The sequence below is a fragment of the Pecten maximus genome, chromosome 4 (assembly GCF_902652985.1).
Source record: "Pecten maximus chromosome 4, xPecMax1.1, whole genome shotgun sequence".
Taxonomy (NCBI): Eukaryota; Metazoa; Mollusca; class Bivalvia; order Pectinida; family Pectinidae; genus Pecten; species Pecten maximus.
In genome coordinates this window covers 50129417-50149528 of record NC_047018.1, presented here as the reverse complement: position 1 = coordinate 50149528, position 20112 = coordinate 50129417, and the positions used below count along the sequence as shown (strand labels likewise).

General features: G+C 32.7%; 2 protein-coding genes across 2 annotated transcripts in view; both read right to left on the bottom strand.

The window, feature by feature from the left end:
• The window catches only part of LOC117326361 (receptor-type tyrosine-protein phosphatase epsilon-like), a gene marked incomplete at its 5' end in the record, with an annotated part of 22011 nt that extends 19355 nt beyond the window's left edge, over positions 1-2656 (bottom strand). The window contains 4 exons of the mRNA XM_033883074.1: positions 18-152; positions 817-954; positions 2064-2198; positions 2548-2656. Of these exons, the coding sequence (XP_033738965.1) occupies positions 18-152; positions 817-954; positions 2064-2198; positions 2548-2656 (517 nt within the window). The remainder of the gene's footprint in view (positions 1-17; positions 153-816; positions 955-2063; positions 2199-2547) is intronic.
• Positions 2574-20112, bottom strand: LOC117326369. Its single transcript, XM_033883091.1, has 5 exons — positions 20022-20112; positions 4974-5183; positions 4076-4315; positions 3499-3639; positions 2574-2682 (listed from the first exon to the last, which is right to left on the bottom strand). Exons 1-5 carry the CDS (start codon positions 20083-20085, stop codon positions 2657-2659), a joined length of 681 nt encoding a protein of 226 aa, XP_033738982.1. The 5' UTR covers positions 20086-20112; the 3' UTR covers positions 2574-2656.

Genomic DNA, 20112 nt, shown 5'->3' with positions numbered 1-20112 from the left:
AAGAAAATTTTACTTACGTAAGCTACATGTCGGACTACGCCACCCTTTATCACAGTCACTGTCTGGACAGGAACCACTTGCAGGATCACACGTTCCATTCTTACAAAAGCATTTCCTGGTACAGTTGAATCCAAATGTTCCGGTTGGACATGCTATGGAAAATAAATCATACTCGATTAATATTCATTATAGACGTGTGGTTAGGGTTAACTCAGAGAAATAGAGAAAAAAAAAAACATTCTTACTTTAATATAGCACACGCGTGTAGAGTATTTGCATCACTTTTTATATAATGTACAATTCAAAATGCAATGATTAAGAAATTAAATTAAATGTTATTATCATACCCCTACATAAACCAATTCATGAAGAATTATATGAATTGTCTTTTATGATCTGATGTCGCAGTGGAAAACTAGACACGTGTTTTAGATATATAAACACAGTAACTTAGCACTACATATTATCTATACAAAAGTATATAGAATAAAGTTGAAATGTCCATGTGACGGTAATTAATAACAAAATAAAAAGTCAAACACAGATCTGCTGTCTCCCTAGTACTTTCGCGGCTATAAAGTATATATATATATATTATTACGGCTGTGAAGGATAAGTAAACTTACTTTTTCTATATATACTGTATATATATATATATGTAGGTATACATTTTTGTCATTGCTATCAAGAGTTTTAGAGAAGACTTAATCCACTTCTGTTATAAAACTTAATAATATATAATCAACAAACTATTTTTAGATATAAGGTTCGTCTATGGAAACGCTTAACATATTATCAATCAATGTTTTAACTTACTTTCATTGCAAGAGGGCTTGGTCCATCCATCTGCGCAACCATTAGGACATATACCGGTCACGTGATCACACGGAACATTGTCCCTACAGGCACCACAAGTAACGCTACATTCATGGCCGAATCTGCCTTTGTCGCATTCTGGTAAGACGATACAAGCTAATGATAATACAGTAGGATTAATTGTACATGCGGTATGGATTGAATAATCAGCCTTCTTTGTTAATCTTGTTTTGCTGTATTCAAAACAAAATCATTATGTCTTGAACACTCGTGTGCTTGACTTAATTTGTGGAAGCATTATATCATACTCTTTTTGTCTTAAAAAGTTTCCACAACAAGCAGAGAAGGCTAATCTTTGAACGTGATGCATTTCATGTGCAAATATGATAGCTGTGATTTATCTGGGATAATACTTCTGCTGCTTGATAGGAATTCAATACACGATGGACATATAGTTGATACGCTCGCTGATTATATTATCTCAACCTTCGATGAACATATTATTCTGACCCTGCGACTGAATATCATCAATTACCTTTTGATCACCATTTAATAATATATAATCATTCTCTTGGTGTATATATAATTCTTACCTTCGTTGAATATATAGAAGATATTGAATGGTTTCCCGTTTAATATAACATATTATTCACGAGTATACCAGGATATCGATAGTTTAACGAGTGCGAAGCACGAGTGAAAAATATCGAAATATTCTGCCATATAAGTTTTATTATTTTGATAATTTTCTATATTTCACTGGCAAAAATGCAATAAATTATTTTTCCTATTTTTTTTTTTCTCTGTGTTTTATTTATTGCTACTCTTGTTGAACATATAATTATCAACCTCTCTGAATTTATTATCTTTTCCCTTGCTGAATTCACTACCATACTTGTTGGATACATATTCCTTAACCTCTCTGAATATATAATTCTTACCTTCGTTTAATATATCTTCCTTTCCCTCTTCGAATGTTTTACTAACCGTGTTGCATATATAATCCTTAGTCTCTCTGAATACATTATCTTTGCATTCTTTGAATAGATTACCCATGCCCTCGTTGAATGTATATATGTCCCAGTTGAATATATAATCCATTTCCTTGCTAAATATATTTCTCTTACCTTCGCTGAATCTTCCTACCGTACCCTAGCTGAATGAAATATCCTTACCCTCTCTGAATATATGATCCTTACCCTCGCTGAATCTGATAACTGTACCCTCGTTGAATACGTTATCCTTACCCTCGCTGCATGATTCTGTTTGCCATCCTGGCAGACATCCTTCATAAAGGCAAGTTCCATTAGCAGGATGACATGATCCCTGCCGGCAATGACAAGTCTCTACACAATTGTTTCCAAAGGTTCGGGGACCGCAAGCTTCAGATTAAATCATTATCATTATTATTACAATAATTTATATATCACACATTGTTTTAATCTCTCTTACTCTATCAAATGAAGTTAAGTAAGATTTGTCTTAACCTTCGTTATGACTCCGCTAATTACATAATATGCTAATTACAATATAGAAGCACTTTTCATTACTACTTATATGGCAAATAATTCTGGCGTGCTAATTTGTCATTGTGCTTAATCTGTTTGAATTGTGTAATGTAAAAAAAAAAAAAAAAAAACAACAACAAAAAAACGGCAAAAATTACTATGGTTACAGTATTACTCTATTTATAGATTTGATTTCTCTACCAGAATTATGGAATGTACTTACTCTGATTACATGCTGAGCCGTTCCACCCTAGCTGACACCTGCTGTCAGGACAAATTCCTGTTTGTGGATCACATGTCTCACCGAGACAATAACAATATTGCTGGCATCCTTAACCGAATCTGCCATCGTCACATGCTGTAAGATACATTTCAAATGTCCATTATTAAAGGAGCATTTCCTCGTTCGGACATCAGAAACATGCACAATTTCAATTGATGAAATCTATGTCCGATCGATGATTATATGAGTGTTTGTAACTAAATGTACATTTAATGAAAGTAACGCGGAAATATACAGAAAAAGGCGTATAGTATTTCTATTTACTTCGGGCCGAATTAAGAATTTTCATGACTTAATTTTGAGAGTAAAACTGCGATATTATTGTAAAGATTATAGTTTTTCTACTTGGAAAAAATACATATTTTCCAGTAAGTTTAATATTGACGACCTAAACGTTATTCAAACGAAGAAATGTCCCTTTAAAGACATGCAAGGTATTAGCATATTTCAATACCAATTGAGAGTTAGATAGTCATTGAACATATTAAATACCAATTATATAAATGAGAAATTGAGACTCAATGTAGTCTCTGTTGTGAGAGACGGGCGGGACCGAATGCACGATCGGAATAGAAAACAAATATAAAAAATAAAAATAGATTCTTAAGTGCTTGTGTAAGCAAACGAACATTGCATTACATAAAATGTTCATGGAACTAAGAAATTTAAAACATGTCATCACTGGCTGAATATGTCCTAATGGAGGAAATGTAGGTAGTCAGCAAAAGTGAACAACTTTGCTTGTCCCGTAGTAGGGTGCGGGTAGACGATTTACAGGATCGGGTAGGATCGAGCAGGATCGGGCAGAAATGGGCAGGATTGAACAGGATCGGAGTAGAATCGGGCAGGATCGGAGTAGAGTGTAGGGTGTAGGGTGTAAAATGTAATCACTTGTATTGCACGTGATTCCCTGTAATCCGGTTTTGCATCCGTGAAAGCACGCGCCATTGTCCGGATTACATGCTATTTCCAAGCATCCTTCAGGACAAGGATTATCGCAGTTATTCTGTCCATACCATCCAGTTGGACAACCTGTATTAAAGATACAATACGAATATGTCGCCAGGGATATATACTTAATAAGTACGTCCCTGATATCACACACATGTAATTACAAAATCTGCTGTCCCTGTTTTATATCTACAGTTCATATTAATCATTATATAACTACGATATCTACTGTCAAAACAATAAATTAGAGTTCATATTAATTAGTATATAACTACGATATCTATTGTCACTGTACAATAATTACAGTTCATATCAACTATTATATAATTACGATATCTACTTTCACTGTACAATAATAAGAGTTTATATTAATTATCATATAACTACGATATATACTGTCACTGTACAATAATTAGACTTCATATTAATTATTATATAACTAGATCATTGTATTATTATGTTTCAATAATATGAGTTGAGTGTTGTGATGGTATTAATATATATATCTTCAATTTACCAAGGGCTTCCAACTCGCAAAGTTCTACATAAGGGTTCGGGTCTTTAGGGGAGCGATAATCATCAGCATATGTTATGTACTGTCCCCTAGCTAGACATGGTACCGTCTGTTGTGTTGGCGGATCTGTTCTGACCTCCGTGTAGCAAATGTGACCAGCTATCCTGTGACCCCTGTTCCATCGACTGGTAGATTCTGTGTTCGATACAATTAGTTTGTACCCATGCATTCTGTAGCTTGTATCTGAAACAAAACCCAGGTTTGATAAATATCTTCACCATTGCAAAATGTCTTTTCATGTCGATATCGATTTCCGATATCGATTTCTTTACTATTCTGAATATTTCTTTTTATGAATGGAAGGAATACATCCATTTTGTTTACAGTGACAGCCTCGTTTTGGCGAACACTCGCTCTCCAAACGATATGGGATTTGGGAATTTAGAAATTAAACTATTGTATTTTATCACAAGTAGATATCTATATAAACCATAGCTTCATTGGCCAGTATCGTAGATGGACTGTGAATTGCTTTCTCTCTCATTGTGTATCAAATGCAAGTGTCTACACACAAACACGGACAGGACGTGTTGTCCTTTTATTATATTTTGACAAGGCGGTGTTGCTCGAAAATAATAATTACGAATCAGTTCCTACCGGGATAGTCTAAAAATATGTAAATGGCGAAATTGAATAATTACACAGTATCTAAACCACTTGTTTCGACCAATCATTATTTCGTATGTTTCCTGATTGATATTTACAGACAGATATATCAGATAAGACCGGGAAGGAAGAAATAACAGATTCAGAACTCTGCAGATAACATGTCATTTTACTAAGCTGTAGTTTTATATTAAATATGTATATGTATCGTTTGTTAACCCAGAAACCTACATACCCCTCCTGTAGTCAATATCGATCCTCGATATGGTATAATCTCCGGTTAGATTTACCCACCAGCGGGGGAACGGTTCGAAACGTGTGTGGATACATCTTGGAAAGAGAGTATCGTGGTTTAAATATTTAGTACCGTCAACAACATTCGAGGCCCTCGAAGATAGAGTCCAGGTAGATGACAGCCAGGAAGGCTTTCCAGATGCAACATTAACTACAATAAAAAGAAATACAAATTATAAAATGGCGACAATTATGGTATCATACATTCTGTGTAGTGAAGTAGTGTGTGATGAAATGATCACAGGAGTTGTGTACGAGTGTATACTACATGTGTAGTGTACGAGTGTATAATCTATGTGTAGTGTACTAGTGTATAATATATGTGTAGTGTACGAGTGTAAACTACATGTGTAGTGTACTAGTGTATAATATATGTGTAGTGTACGAGTGTAAACTACATGTGTAGTGTACTAGTGTATAATATATGTGTAGTGTACGAGTGTAAACTACATGTGTAGTGTACGAGTGTAAACTACATGTGTAGTGTACGAGTGTAAACTACATGTGTAGAGCACAAGGGCATAATATACGTGTAGTGTACTAGTGTATAATGTATATGTAGTATATGAGTGTATAATATATGTGTAGTATATGAGTGTATAATATATGTGAAGTGTACGAGTGTAAATATTGTTGTGAATGTACGTGACGAGCTGACTTCTCTAAGCGAAGGTGTTTATGTGACCTCGTCCCGGAGTTTATGTTCGGCCGTGCGTGACCAATATCGGCGTAGTCAACACCTGTGTGAAGTCTACGAGTGTATAATATATGTGTAGTGTACGAGTGTATGATATATGTGAAGTCTACGAGTGTATAATAAATGTGTAGTGTACTAGTGTATAATATATGTGTAGTGTACGAGTGTATAATATATGTGTAGTGTACGAGTGTATAATATATGTGTAGTGTACGAGTGTATAATATATGTGTAGTGTACGAGTGTATAATATATGTGTAGTGTACGAGTGTATAATATATGTGTAGTGTACGAGTGTATAATATATGTGTAGTGTACGAGTGTATAATATATGTGTAGTGTACGAGTGTATAATACATGTCTAGTGTACGAGTGTATAGTTTATGTGTAGTGTACGAGTGTATGATATATTTTTAGTGCACGAGTGTATAATATATGTATAGTGTACGAGTGTATAATATATGTGTAGTGTACGAGTGTATAATATATGTGTAGTGTACGAGTGTTTAATATATGTGTAGTGTACGAGTGTATAATATATGTGTAGTGTACGAGTGTATAATATATGTGTAGTGTACGAGTGTATACTACATGTGTAGTGTACGAGTGTATGATATATGTTCAGTGTACGAGTGTATAATATATGTGTAGTGTACGAGTGTATAATATATGTGAAGTCTACGAGTGTATAATATATGTGTAGTGTACGAGTGTATAATATATGTGTTGTATATGAGTGTATGATATATGTTTAGTGTACGAGTGTATAATATATGTGTAGTGTGCAAGTGTATAATATATGTGTAGTGTACGAGTGTATAATATAGGTGAAGTGTATGAGTGTATAATATATGTGTAGTGTATGACTGTATAATATATGTGAAGTGTACGAGTGTATAATATATGTGTAGTATATGAGTGTATGATATATGTGTAGTGTACGAGTGTATAATATATGTGTAGTGTACGAGTGTATAATAATGTGTAGTGTACGAGTGTATAATATATGTGTAGTATATGAGTGTATGATATATGTGTAGTGTACGAGTGTATAATATATGTAGTGTACGAGTGTATAATATATGTAGTGTACGAGTGTATAATATATGTGTAGTGTACGAGTGTATAATACATGTGTAGTGTACGAGTGTATAATATATGTGAAGTCTACGAGTGTATAATATATGTGTAGTGTACGAGTGTATAAGGTATGTGTAGTGTACGAGTGTATAATATATGTGTAGTGTACGAGTGTATACTATATGTGTAGTGTACGAGTGTTTAATATATGTGTAGTGTACGAGTGTATAATATATGTGAAGTCTACGAGTGTATAATATATGTGTAGTGTACGAGTGTATAAGGTATGTGTAGTGTACGAGTGTATAATATATGTGTAGTGTACGAGTGTATACTATATGTGTAGTGTACGAGTGTTTAATATATGTGTAGTGTACGAGTGTATAATATATGTGTAGTGTACGAGTGTATTATATATCTGTAGTGTACGAGTGTTTAATATATGTGTAGTGTACGAGTGTATAATACATGTGTAGTGTACGAGTGTATTATATATCTGTAGTGTACGAGTATATAATACATGTGTAGTGTACGAGTGTATAATATATGTAGTGTACGAGTGTATAATATATGTAGTGTACGAGTGTATAATATATGTGTAGTGTACGAGTGTATAAGGTATGTGTAGTGTACGAGTGTATAATATATGTGAAGTCTACGAGTGTATAATATGTGTAGTGTACGAGTGTATAATATATGTGTAGTATATGAGTGTATGATATATGTTTAGTGTACGAGTGTATAATATATGTGTAGTGTGCAAGTGTATAATATATGTGTAGTGTACGAGTGTATAATATATGTGAAGTGTATGAGTGTATAATATATGTGTAGTGTACGAGTGTATAATATATGTGTAGTGTACGAGTGTATAATATATGTGAAGTGTGCAAGTGTATAATATATGTGTAGTGTACGAGTGTATAATATATGTGAAGTGTACGAGTGTATAATATATGTGTAGTGTGCAAGTGTATAATATATGTGTAGTGTACGAGTGTATAATATATGTGAAGTGTATGAGTGTATAATATATGTGTAGTGTACGAGTGTATAATATATGTGTAGTGTACGAGTGTATAATATATGTGTAGTGTGCAAGTGTATAATATATATGTAGTGTACCAGTGTATAATATATGTGAAGTGTATGAGTGTATAATATATGTGTAGTGTATGACTGTATAATATATGTGAAGTGTATGAGTGTATAATATATGTGTAGTGTACGAGTGTATAATATATGTGTAGTGTACGAGTGTATAATATATGTGTAGTATATGAGTGTATAATATATGTGTAGTGTACGAGTGTATAATATATGTAGTGTACGAGTGTATAATATATGTAGTGTACGAGTGTATAATATATGTGTAGTGTACGAGTGTATAATACATGTGTAGTGTACGAGTGTATAATATATGTGTAGTGTATGACTGTATAATATATGTGAAGTGTATGAGTGTATAATATATGTGTAGTGTACCAGTGTATAATATATGTGAAGTGTATGAGTGTATAATATATGTGTAGTGTACTAGTGTATTATATATGTGTAGTGCACGAGTGTATAGTATATGTGTAGTGTACGAGTGTATAATATATGTGTAGTATATGAGTGTATAATATATGTGTAGTGTACGAGTGTATAATATATGTAGTGTACGAGTGTATAATATATGTAGTGTACGAGTGTATAATATATGTGTAGTGTACGAGTGTATAATACATGTGTAGTGTACGAGTGTATAATATATGTGAAGTCTACGAGTGTATAATATATGTGTAGTGTACGAGTGTATAAGGTATGTGTAGTGTACGAGTGTATACTATGTGTAGTGTATGATATATGTGTATAGTACGAGTGTATAATATATGTGTAGTGTACGAGTGTATTATATATGTGTAGTGTACGAGTGTATTATATATGTGTAGTGTACGATTGTATAATATATGTGTAGTGTACGATTGTATAATATATGTGTAGTGTATGAGTGTATAATATATGTGTAGTGTACGAGTGTTTAATATATGTGTAGTGTACGAGTGTTTAATATATGTGTAGTGTAAGAGTGTAATATATGTGTAGTGTACGAGTGTAATATATGTGTAGTGTACGAGTGTTTAATATATGTGTAGTGTACGAGTGTATTATATATGTGTAGTGTACGAGTGTTTAATATATGTGTAGTGTACGAGTGTATACTACATGTGTTGTGTACGAGTATATAATACATGTGTAGTGTACGAGTGTATGATATATTTTTAGTGCACGAGTGTATGATATATGTGTAGTTTACGAGTGTATAATATATGTGTAGTGTACGAGTATATAATATATGTGTAGTGTACGAGTGTATAATATATGTGAAATCTACGAGTGTATAATATATGTGTAGTGTATGAGTGTATAATATATGTGTAGTATATGAGTGTATGATATATGTTTAGTTTACGAGTGTATAATATATGTGTAGTGTGCTAGTGTATAATATATGTGTAGTGTACGAGTGTATAATATATGTGTAGTGTACGAGTGTATAATATATGTGTAGTATATGAGTGTATAATATATGTGTAGTGTACGAGTGTATAATACATGTGTAGTGTACGAGTGTTTAATATATGTGTAGTGTACGAGTGTATAATATATTATGTAGTGTACGAGTGTATAATATATGTGTAGTATATGAGTGTATGATATATGTAGTTTACGAGTGTATAATATATGTGTAGTGTATGAGTGTATAATATATGTGTAGTGTACGAGTGTATAATATATGTGTAGTATATGAGTGTATGATATATGTTTAGTGTACGAGTGTATAATATATGTGTAGTGTACAAGTGTATAATATATGTGTAGTGTAAGAGTGTATAATATATGTGTAGTGCACGAGTGTATAATATATGTGTAGTGTACTAGTGTATAATACATGTGTAGTGTACGAGTGTATGATATATGTGTAGTGCACGAGTGTATAATATATGTGTAGTGTACGAGTTTATAATAGATGTGTAGTATACGAGTGTATAATATATGTGTAGTGTACGAGTGTATAATATATGTGTAGTGTATGAGTGTATAATATATGTGAAGTGTATGAGTGTATAATATATGTAGTTTACGAGTGTATAATATATGTGTAGTGTACGAGTGTATAATATATGTGTAGTATATGAGTGTATAATATATGTGTAGTGTACGAGTGTATAATATATGTGTAGTGTACGAGTTTATAATAGATGTGTAGTATACGAGTGTATAATATATGTGTAGTGTACGAGTGTATAATATAGGTGAAGTGTATGAGTGTATAATATATGTGTAGTGTATGAGTATAATATATGTGAAGTGTATGAGTGTATAATATATGTAGTTTACGAGTGTATAATATATGTGTAGTTTACGAGTGTATAATATATGTGTAGTGCACGAGTGTATAATATATGTGTAGTGTACGAGTGTATAATATATGTGTAGTGCACGAGTGTATAATATATGTGTAGTGTACGAGTGTATAATATATGTGTAGTATATGAGTGTATAATATATGTGTAGTGTACGAGTGTATAATATATGTGTAGTGTATGAGTGTATAATATATGTAGTATATGAGTGTATAATATATGTGTATTTTACGAGTGTATAATACATGTGTAGTGTATGAGTGTATAATATATGTAGTATATGAGTGTATAATATATGTGTAGTGTACGAGTGTATGATATATGTAGTTTACGAGTGTATAATATATGTAGTGTACGAGTGTATAATATATGTGAAGTGTATGAGTGTATAATATATGTAGTTTACGAGTGTATAATATATGTGTAGTGTACGATTGTATAATATATGTGTAGTGTACGAGTGTATAATATATGTAGTTTACGAGTGTATAATATATGTGTAGTGTACGAGTGTATTATATATGTGTAGTGTACGAGTATATAATGTATGTGTAGTGTACTAGTGTTTAATATATGTGTAGTGTACTAGTGTATTATATATGTGTAGTGCACGAGTGTATAATATATGTGTAGTGTACTAGTGTATTATATATGTGTAGTGTACGAGTGTATAATATATGTGTAGTATATGAGTGTATAATATATGTGTAGTGTATGAGTGTATAATATATGTAGTATATGAGTGTATAATATATGTGTATTTTACGAGTGTATAATACATGTGTAGTGTATGAGTGTATAATATATGTAGTATATGAGTGTATAATATATGTGTAGTGTACGAGTGTATGATATATGTAGTTTACGAGTGTATAATATATGTAGTGTACGAGTGTATAATATATGTGAAGTGTATGAGTGTATAATATATGTAGTTTACGAGTGTATAATATATGTGTAGTGTACGATTGTATAATATATGTGTAGTGTACGAGTGTATAATATATGTAGTTTACGAGTGTATAATATATGTGTAGTGTACGAGTGTATTATATATGTGTAGTGTACGAGTATATAATGTATGTGTAGTGTACTAGTGTTTAATATATGTGTAGTGTACTAGTGTATTATATATGTGTAGTGCACGAGTGTATAATATATGTGTAGTGTACTAGTGTATTATATATGTGTAGTGTACGAGTGTATAATACATGTGTAGTGTACGAGTGTATTATATATGTGTAGTGTACGAGTGTATAATATATGTGTAGTGTACGAGTTTATAATAGATGTGTAGTATACGAGTGTATAATATATGTGTAGTGTACGAGTGTATAATATATGTGTAGTGTACGAGTGTATAATATATGTGTAGTGTATGAGTGTATAATATATGTGTAGTATATGAGTGTATAATATATTTGTAGTGTACGAGTTTATAATAGATGTGTAGTATACGAGTGTATAATATATTTTTAGTGTATGAGTGTATAATATATGTGTAGTGTACGAGTGTATGATATATTTTTAGTGTATGAGTGTATAATATATGTGTAGTGTACGAGTGTGCTGGGCTATACATATATGTAGTATACGAGGGGCTATACGTGTATTTGGGGGTATGACGTCATCGATGTATGCGATTTAGCCCTGCTTCCAATCAGACTTATTAATTGTTTGGGTAAATCATTTACGACTAAAATTAATCAAAGCCTAAATAATTATACAGGTAATACTGAACTCATACTAAAAAATCAAGCTGGGTTTCGAAAGCAACATCATAAACTATTGGTAGTGTATTACCACTTTCCTCTATAATTAAACTTTCTAAACAGTTAAAATATCGTATGTTTTGTGCTTTCATCGATCTTGAGAAAGTGTTCGACATTGTCTGGAGAATAGGACTTTGGAGCAAATTAATGTCAAGTAATATAGACGTGAAACATGTTAACGTTATAATTAACTTGTACAAAAGAATAAAGGCGAAAGAAATCAAATGTAGATCAGCCATTAATATTTTCAATTATAAATCCGGGGTTAGACAATCTTGTTAAAATCTAGATGGTCATTCTCACTACGTTACATGAACATCTAACAACATTCCACACGGGGTCACGTTCTGATGACCTCTGAGATGTGTGTATTTCACTTTCAGGGCGAATTGCCAATTTGTCGATGTCATCGAAGCAACCCATTTCGTCACAGCATGCATCTGAAAGAAACCATTTCGGTGCAACATGTACATATAGCTTTCTGCTTTGTGGGACGAAATGTTTTGAATCAAATTGACGGATTATGCAAGCTATGCACTCTAGTCATGCTAACTCGGACATATAAGATTCTGGAAGTAGTCATTCAATTGGCTAATCCAAAAGGTCATCAGAACGTGACCCCTTACGGAATGTTGTAAGATGTTCATGTAACGTATTCAAGAATGACCATCTAGATTTTAATTAGATTGGGGGTTAGACAAGGGGAAAGTTTATCTCCATTTTTGTTTTCCATCTTTTTAGGAACATTTAATTGTAGAGGCCTAACTAATTTTGCGGGAAAACTGGAAACTGAGCTGCAAATTTACCTCAAGTTGTATGTAACGCAATATGCCGATGATTCCATTCATTTAGCAGATTTTGTCGAAAATTAGTATGACACCTTGAGGGACCACAGAACCAAATCAAAAATAGATTGTGGGTTTTCCCCGTGGATTGAAGATTTATGGTAGCACACCACAGTAAGACAGCCTGGCCATGGGCAATTTTTTTGTTAAGCAAATAACTCCTGTATTATGATATGTATAAAAAATGAAAAAATAAATGTACACTATAATTGGTATATCCAGTATGAAGTAGTACATACAGGCTTCACATTTATTAAAACAAAAATCAATAAATTGGTTCCGGATTTTAAATATCCGGATTTTCCGAACGTGTGTTTACACAGGAAATTTAGTTTGGCCTACAGCGCAAAATGGAAGCCCACAGAAAAGGTAAGATAGCGGAAAAACTTAATTTACAACATATGTCCAAACAAGATTAATTCTGTCTTTGGGATAGAGATATTTAATTTTAAATAGGTTTCAGAAAAAAAATTGTGTAGAGAATTGTGCCATTTTGGGTCAAATATCATAATATTTTGCAATTTTTGAGAATTTTTTAAGCTGTTACCATGGTATTCACAGCTCTAAAAATCACAGAAAATATCAGTTTACTTATCCTTCAGAGCTCTATTAAAATTGCAAATGTTGTACAGATTTCAAATATATATACTTTATTAGAGGTTATATGTAAGGTTAACTGGCAATGTTTACATATCTAAAGTATGTGCCATATTTTTCAGAATTTGGCATTTTTACTGTACACTGCTACCTATAGGAAGGTGAATGCATCGGGGCCTACTGATTGGATATTTAGGTGAGAGAAGCTTCCAAAGTTTTATGTGTGGGCTGGGCAATACATGTAGATGTAAAATATTTAGAAAAAAAGTTATTATTTTTGCTAGTCTGTTTTTGTCAAGGGGAGTTAAGTGTGTATTTTGTTGTAAATTTAGAAGAATTTTTGATCCTGAATTCAATACAAGATGGTAGCCCCCATATACAAAAAATGTTCAAATTGGTAGAATTTTTAATCATTCTATTTACAGGTTTCCGAGATGACATACTTAAAAATTAAGGCTAGCGGACCAGTGCTGAAAACTCCATTAAAGCAGTACAGTAGCAAACGTTAACATTACCGTCTATGGGAAATCATTTGGTTCCGTGGTTCCTTGATTAGGTAATAGTTTTCGGTAGAGGACGGTGTCTCGTGATGACCTTTTCACCTATAATGGTAGTGATGTAGAAATTGTGAAAAGTTTCAAGTATCTTTGGGTTTATTTTAACCGGAACGGTTTTACTCGTTTTACAATTATATGAAAGTGGTCTTCAGGCCGTGTATGGTGCTTTAGCAACCGACTGTAAATTAAATATATATTTCATGGCTGTGCGATTTGGAGTTTTTGTGACACCAAACTTTGAGAATGTTTACATTTTAAAAAATGGAAGGGAAGTGGTTTAACATAAGCTTGACAGCTTGTTTCCATATCCTATTCAGTCTTAAAGCGATATTTGTTGTATTTTGTCTTGTCTGTATGAAACGAAATAAATTTTAGACTAAAATGAAAATAAAATAATAATAATGATAATAAAAGCAAGCAAACAAACAACAACAAAACTAAGAAAACAAGAAACAATAACAACAAAAGTACAAATAAAAACTGTAAATAAATTTCTCCGTCTTTCTAATCAAATTTCTCACAATATATAGACTATGTAGGGACATTTTCGTTCAGCTCAAGTACTACATGTGCGAGTAACACAAATTGTAACAGAGTATTTAAGACCATTGATTAAACTTTGTGTTCCATTCCATAATAATATACACACAAAAGGTACCATTTCATATTATGTTTATTTCATGAGGAACAAACTTAGAGTAAACATTAACCTAATACTTCATCTACTGTTGAATGTGTTACATGATCGAATAGTGAAAATTGAGCTAACATCCAATTTGAATATTCAAATTGCTCATTTAAATGTAATCTAAATTTGGGTATAGTTGCATCTAATTCTTTCTGAGGTCTAATCTACCTTCTGTGCCGTTCTCATAAAGTTCTGCCTTAGACCGAAAACCTAGAAGAAGACTCTTTTGCATATTTTGATAAAGCTTAGAACATTAAGCAAACAACAGGCTCAGATCCGGAGTTGTTGATGTGCATAAAGTACAAAATACACTACTGGAGTTTTGCTCACTATCGGACATTAGAAATCAATTTATATTTTTCACGGAAACTATTTATGCTTTCGAACGTTAGGTGAGCGTTACTATACGTATTCTTAGAAATGGTATTGGATATAATGAAACATATCTTTCCTAATGTAGGTAGACAAATCAATTTAATTTCTAAGCGTACAAAGTTTGCTATAATATACATTCTATATGTACTCTGTCTGCTTTCCCATAGAATTTGTAAATTAATGTATTTTTAAATCGATAGGTTTGTAACACCGCAATTTTTCCATTGTACGTAAACAATGGGTAACCGGAACAAGGACGTTAAGCCCGATCACTCGTGGCCAAGTGTGATTTGAACAAAACTCTAGAGTTGGTAATTTGATGAACATTAGTAAAGCTTCCTTCCTCAGCCAGTAACACGAACTGAATCTATGATTAACTATCATTGTTTACGTATAGAAAATATCACATGCGTACGAGCTCTTGTGAAATTTTAACCCCATTTTAAATGATTGATTAAACTATTATTATCTTTTTCATTTCCTCCAGAATGAAGAGTGTGTAAACAGAATAAACGTGGAATATACAATAAGGCATCACCAATTATATAAATGTATAGAATTATCTTATAAGTGTAAAAATATGAAAGATCAACATGTAAAACGTAGTCTAAGTGTCGAATACCTGAAAACTAATCTTCCACTGGAATCATAATATACTTAATATGTAACACAACACTCTCTTGTAAGATACAGTTTTCCATTAAAGATTACTTAAAGCCAAAATTCTGGGTGAAGGCGAATTTGTCGTTTATAGTCAATAGTTTATTGGAATAGTTTACTTGAATTGTTTATTCATTTGATAATCTATAGTCGTAATGATTTTTTTTAAAATTATATCTTCATTATAACTCTCTCTCTCTCTCTCTCTCTCTCTCTCTCTCTCTCTCTCTCTCTCTCTCTCTCTCTCTCATATGTAAATATATGTCATCTTGTAAAATAAATGTATTATATGTATGTAAAATTATATAGGGAAAGGGCTTAATATAAGTTTGATAACTTTAACTTGTGCCCAATTCCCATGTATATACATGTATTAAGATACAATAAAATATGTTTAAATCAAAGGCGACTTTGTATTATTACTAGTCTTTTAAAACATATTGTAGAATATAAAACAAAAACTTAATCAAAAATAGTCGCCTTCATCATATACTTTTGAACATACATGTGGCGTATGATCAAATAGGGAAAATAGGAGATAGTATCTAATTTGCATATCTAAATTACTAAATTACTCATTTAAATATGATGCAAAATTGTGCCATAGTTATGTTTAAATTTTTGCTGAGGTCTGATTTAGTCCACCATTCTCCCTCCAGTGCCATTCTTAATATATAATATTTAATTAACAAAACATTAACCAAAAATAACAGGTTTGTATTTATGTATGTGAATAGATTTCAAAGTACACTACTGGGGTTTTTCTTACAATCTTACATTTGGTAAGATGATGAAATTATATATATATATTCATAGAAATCTTTGGCTTTCAAACGCAAGGTGAACGTTACTATACTTATGCTAAAAATGTAATGAATATAATTAAACATAACTTTCAAAATGTAGATAGTTACAGAAATTTAATTTTGAAATGTACTATAATATATGTTTATATATATTCTGTCTAATTTGATGGACTTTGTAAATTAAGTCAATTTCAAATGAGCAGGTGTGCAACACCACCGCGTTCACGATACTTATTACTTCTATATATAGACTGAACGAGCCAGTAATATCATATTACGTCATCGAACGAGGCTAAGTTGGATTTTCCTGGCTTGCCTAGATTGTCACTTGAACGAAGCTCCCAAATTATGATGTCTCTGACCCCTTACCCTTTACATGTAATCAGCCCAATATAGCCGATTTCTCAACTCTGGGTTCAGAGATCATTGGCTATTGTTTGCCATATCCTTAAGTCCCTGTTTTAATTTGTTTGCTCAGATTCATTAAAATTTTGATAATCTAAACTAAATTTTAATTTGATTTTAGAAAAAAAAAGTTAAATTATATGTATAAGATATGTCCAAACTTGAACGGGATATTGGTGATCATTGATTCATTAATTTGTTTAAACTAAAAAATTATGAAAGGACTTTACCTAATGTTAAATCCAAGGCTAATACTATAAAGTTAAAGTGTTATCTGTAGAGGTAAGGTTTCGGCGATCAGTTAAAAAAAAACTGAAAAGGTCTCTATTCAGTCTAAGATAATTTTAAAGCGGGATTAAAAATCTACGGAACAAGGATAATCTTGACATTGCCCACATTATCATACGTAAATAAAATATTTATGATACAAACTATTTCTCTCTGTTTTGTTTTTCAAATGAACGCACATTGTAGCTATACATGCAAAAGGTTTTAAAATGAACAAGGAAGTTTTTAAAGTATTTTTGTTCTAGCTCTCGTTTTTTTTTGTTTTTGTTTTGTTTTAGTTTATCGCCCCGTGAACAGCCAAGGTCATTTTGAGGTGGGATTATCCTTGTAGTAGTTGGTGACTACCGCACTGAACATGTATGAGACCTGTCCCATTCCATCCAGAGCAATTAGAGTTAAATGTCAGGCCCAAGGACACACAGACTAGTTTGTTTCTCAGCTTCCCGAGAAATACAAACTGACATTGGAACCTAACACCTCGGGTCTTCAACTGAAAGATACGTGACTGACGCTCTAACCGGCCGAGTGATTGTGGCCTTTAATAGCTCACGTTATCACATGTTATTTAACAAATACTTCGGGTAAGATCGCTCTGTCTCTTTTAGAAAAAAAAAAAAAAAAAAAACTACACCCAAAGGAGGATTCGATACAAACCAGGACGTGCTTCGATTTTGCTTCTACTCGAGACATACAGAAGACTTACAATTTTGTAAAACATTAATTTGAAAGTTGAAAGTGTTATGATTAAGAAACAAAATAAATTTTCGCCTTTACTTTATATGGATGAGATGACATTTTGTAAAAACGGTCCTGATATTATGTAAACCTCATCCAAGCACGCATCGCCCTGAAATGGCCGTTTGTGTTATTAGGAAGTTAAACCAAAGAAAACACAGGATCCTGTGATACGATTGACGCACTGTATCTTTGTTTAATATTGTATAATATGCTTTCTCTGTACAGCATACTTTTGTAGGGGCGCGTTCGATAATTCTAGATTAGGAAGGGCGCGTTCGATGGGTCCTACAGTGGGAAAAATACTGACATAACTGTATCTGTCTGTGAAATCTAATCGAACGTTTCCAGAACGATGTTCCTGACTGTACATATAAAATCTCATTTCCAATGTTACAATTTCAGTTGTGATATTGAGGAAGTGTTATAAATTTGACTATTAGGGAGTGTAACGTTAATAGAAGGAAAAGTCTGTATATGTCGGTGAATAAGATTTGACAGGATACTTTAAGTCACCAACGGGTCATTCTCTCAAACATCCGGAAAGGATGATGTACGCGTTTACCGAGACAAGGATAATCTCAAGATCGCGACGTCAAGATACACACATACTTTTGTAGGACCATTATCATCAGTTTGTCGGTTAAAGTTAGAGATTTTTATCTCATACACTACATCAAGTATCTATTTGTTTGTTTGTTTACTTTCTCTTTATTCAAACGTCATCAACATAATTCACGTCAATGAAACCGGCCGTACATGTGTATGCATATGTGTTCCGTACTTATTGAACTGAAACGCGCACAATGTATGAATATGCTGTGTGTATTTGTGTCACATGCACGAATGTTCGTGTACTGTACGTGTGTGTGTCACATGTACGAATGTTCGTGTACTGTACGTGTGTGTGTCACATGTACGAAAGTTCGTGTACTGTACGTGTGTGTGTCACATGTACGAATGTTCGTGTACTGTACGTGTGTGTGTCACATGTACGAATGTTCGTGTACTGTACGTGTGTGTGTCACATGTACGAATGTTAGTGTACTGTACGTGTGTGTGTCACATGTACGAATGTTCGTGTACTGTACGTGTGTGTGTCACATGTACGAATGTTCATGTACTGTACGTGTGTGTGTCACATTTACGAATGTCCGCGTACAGTACGTATGTGTGTTACCCATGATACAAACGCATATGAAAATGTTTACTGTATACAGATTTGTGGCTCACCAATAACAATATAATCGTATGCCTCACACGGCCATGATATCGTACTGCATCACATTTGTTTAGACGTTTTGGAGGATTTGATTAATCAGTAAAAATGACATCTCTTGATGGAAATCAATTATATATATTGAACACCGAGAGGTATTATTTTTAATGGATCTTATTCTGGTACCAAAAACATCTGAAACTGTGCTATATAGATTAGGATAGGTCAAATTATATTTACAGATATGAATGTTGACATGTGACCGTTCACATATGAATGTTGACATGTAACCGTTTATATATAAATATTTACATGTGACCGTTCACATATGAATGTTGACATCTGACCGTTTATATATAAATGTAAACATCTGACCATTCCGATATAAATGTTGACACCTGACCGTTCAGATATGAATGTTGACATCTGACCATTCAGATATATGAATGTTGACATCTGACCATTCAGATACGAATTTTGACCTCTGACCGTCCAGATATGATTTTTTTTTTTTTTTTACATCTTACCGTTCCGACTGGAGTAACAGTTGTCATATAAATACTATGTACATACGTGCATGGAACCTGTTGAGAAACGATCATCTGGAAACTGATGATATTTGGAAAATATCAAAGACGGATGACTACGGGATATTGAAGCTTAAAAGGCCTGTGACACGCTGGGTAAACCTAGAATAGGCTATCAGATTAAAACTTACTTTTCTAGCGTTATACATTGTGTGGAAATCTTAATAACCTTCGAGATAACGCGATGAAATTCCCTTTCCAATCGGTGAGATTTCTACAGTTTTCGACTTCGAGATAACACTACTTATCATGTTTTAAATAGACTTACCGGAGGAATCTACTGCGTAAAATCCAAGACACATTAACAGAGCCTGAACTGTTGGCGACGTCATCCTGCAGTGAATTCTATTTCAGACAAT

Bases quoted from the DNA above. Each gene is read 5' to 3' on its own strand.
- LOC117326369 (XM_033883091.1), bottom strand. From the start codon at position 20,085: ATGACGTCGCCAACAGTTCAGGCTCTGTTAATGTGTCTTGGATTTTAC. The intron at 5,184-20,021 runs GTAAGTCTATTT...TTTTTATTGTAG, and splicing joins TTACGCAGTAGATTCCTCCG to TTAATGTTGCATCTGGAAAG. The intron at 4,316-4,973 runs GTATGTAGGTTT...GTTTTGTTTCAG, and splicing joins CGATATTGACTACAGGAGGG to ATACAAGCTACAGAATGCAT.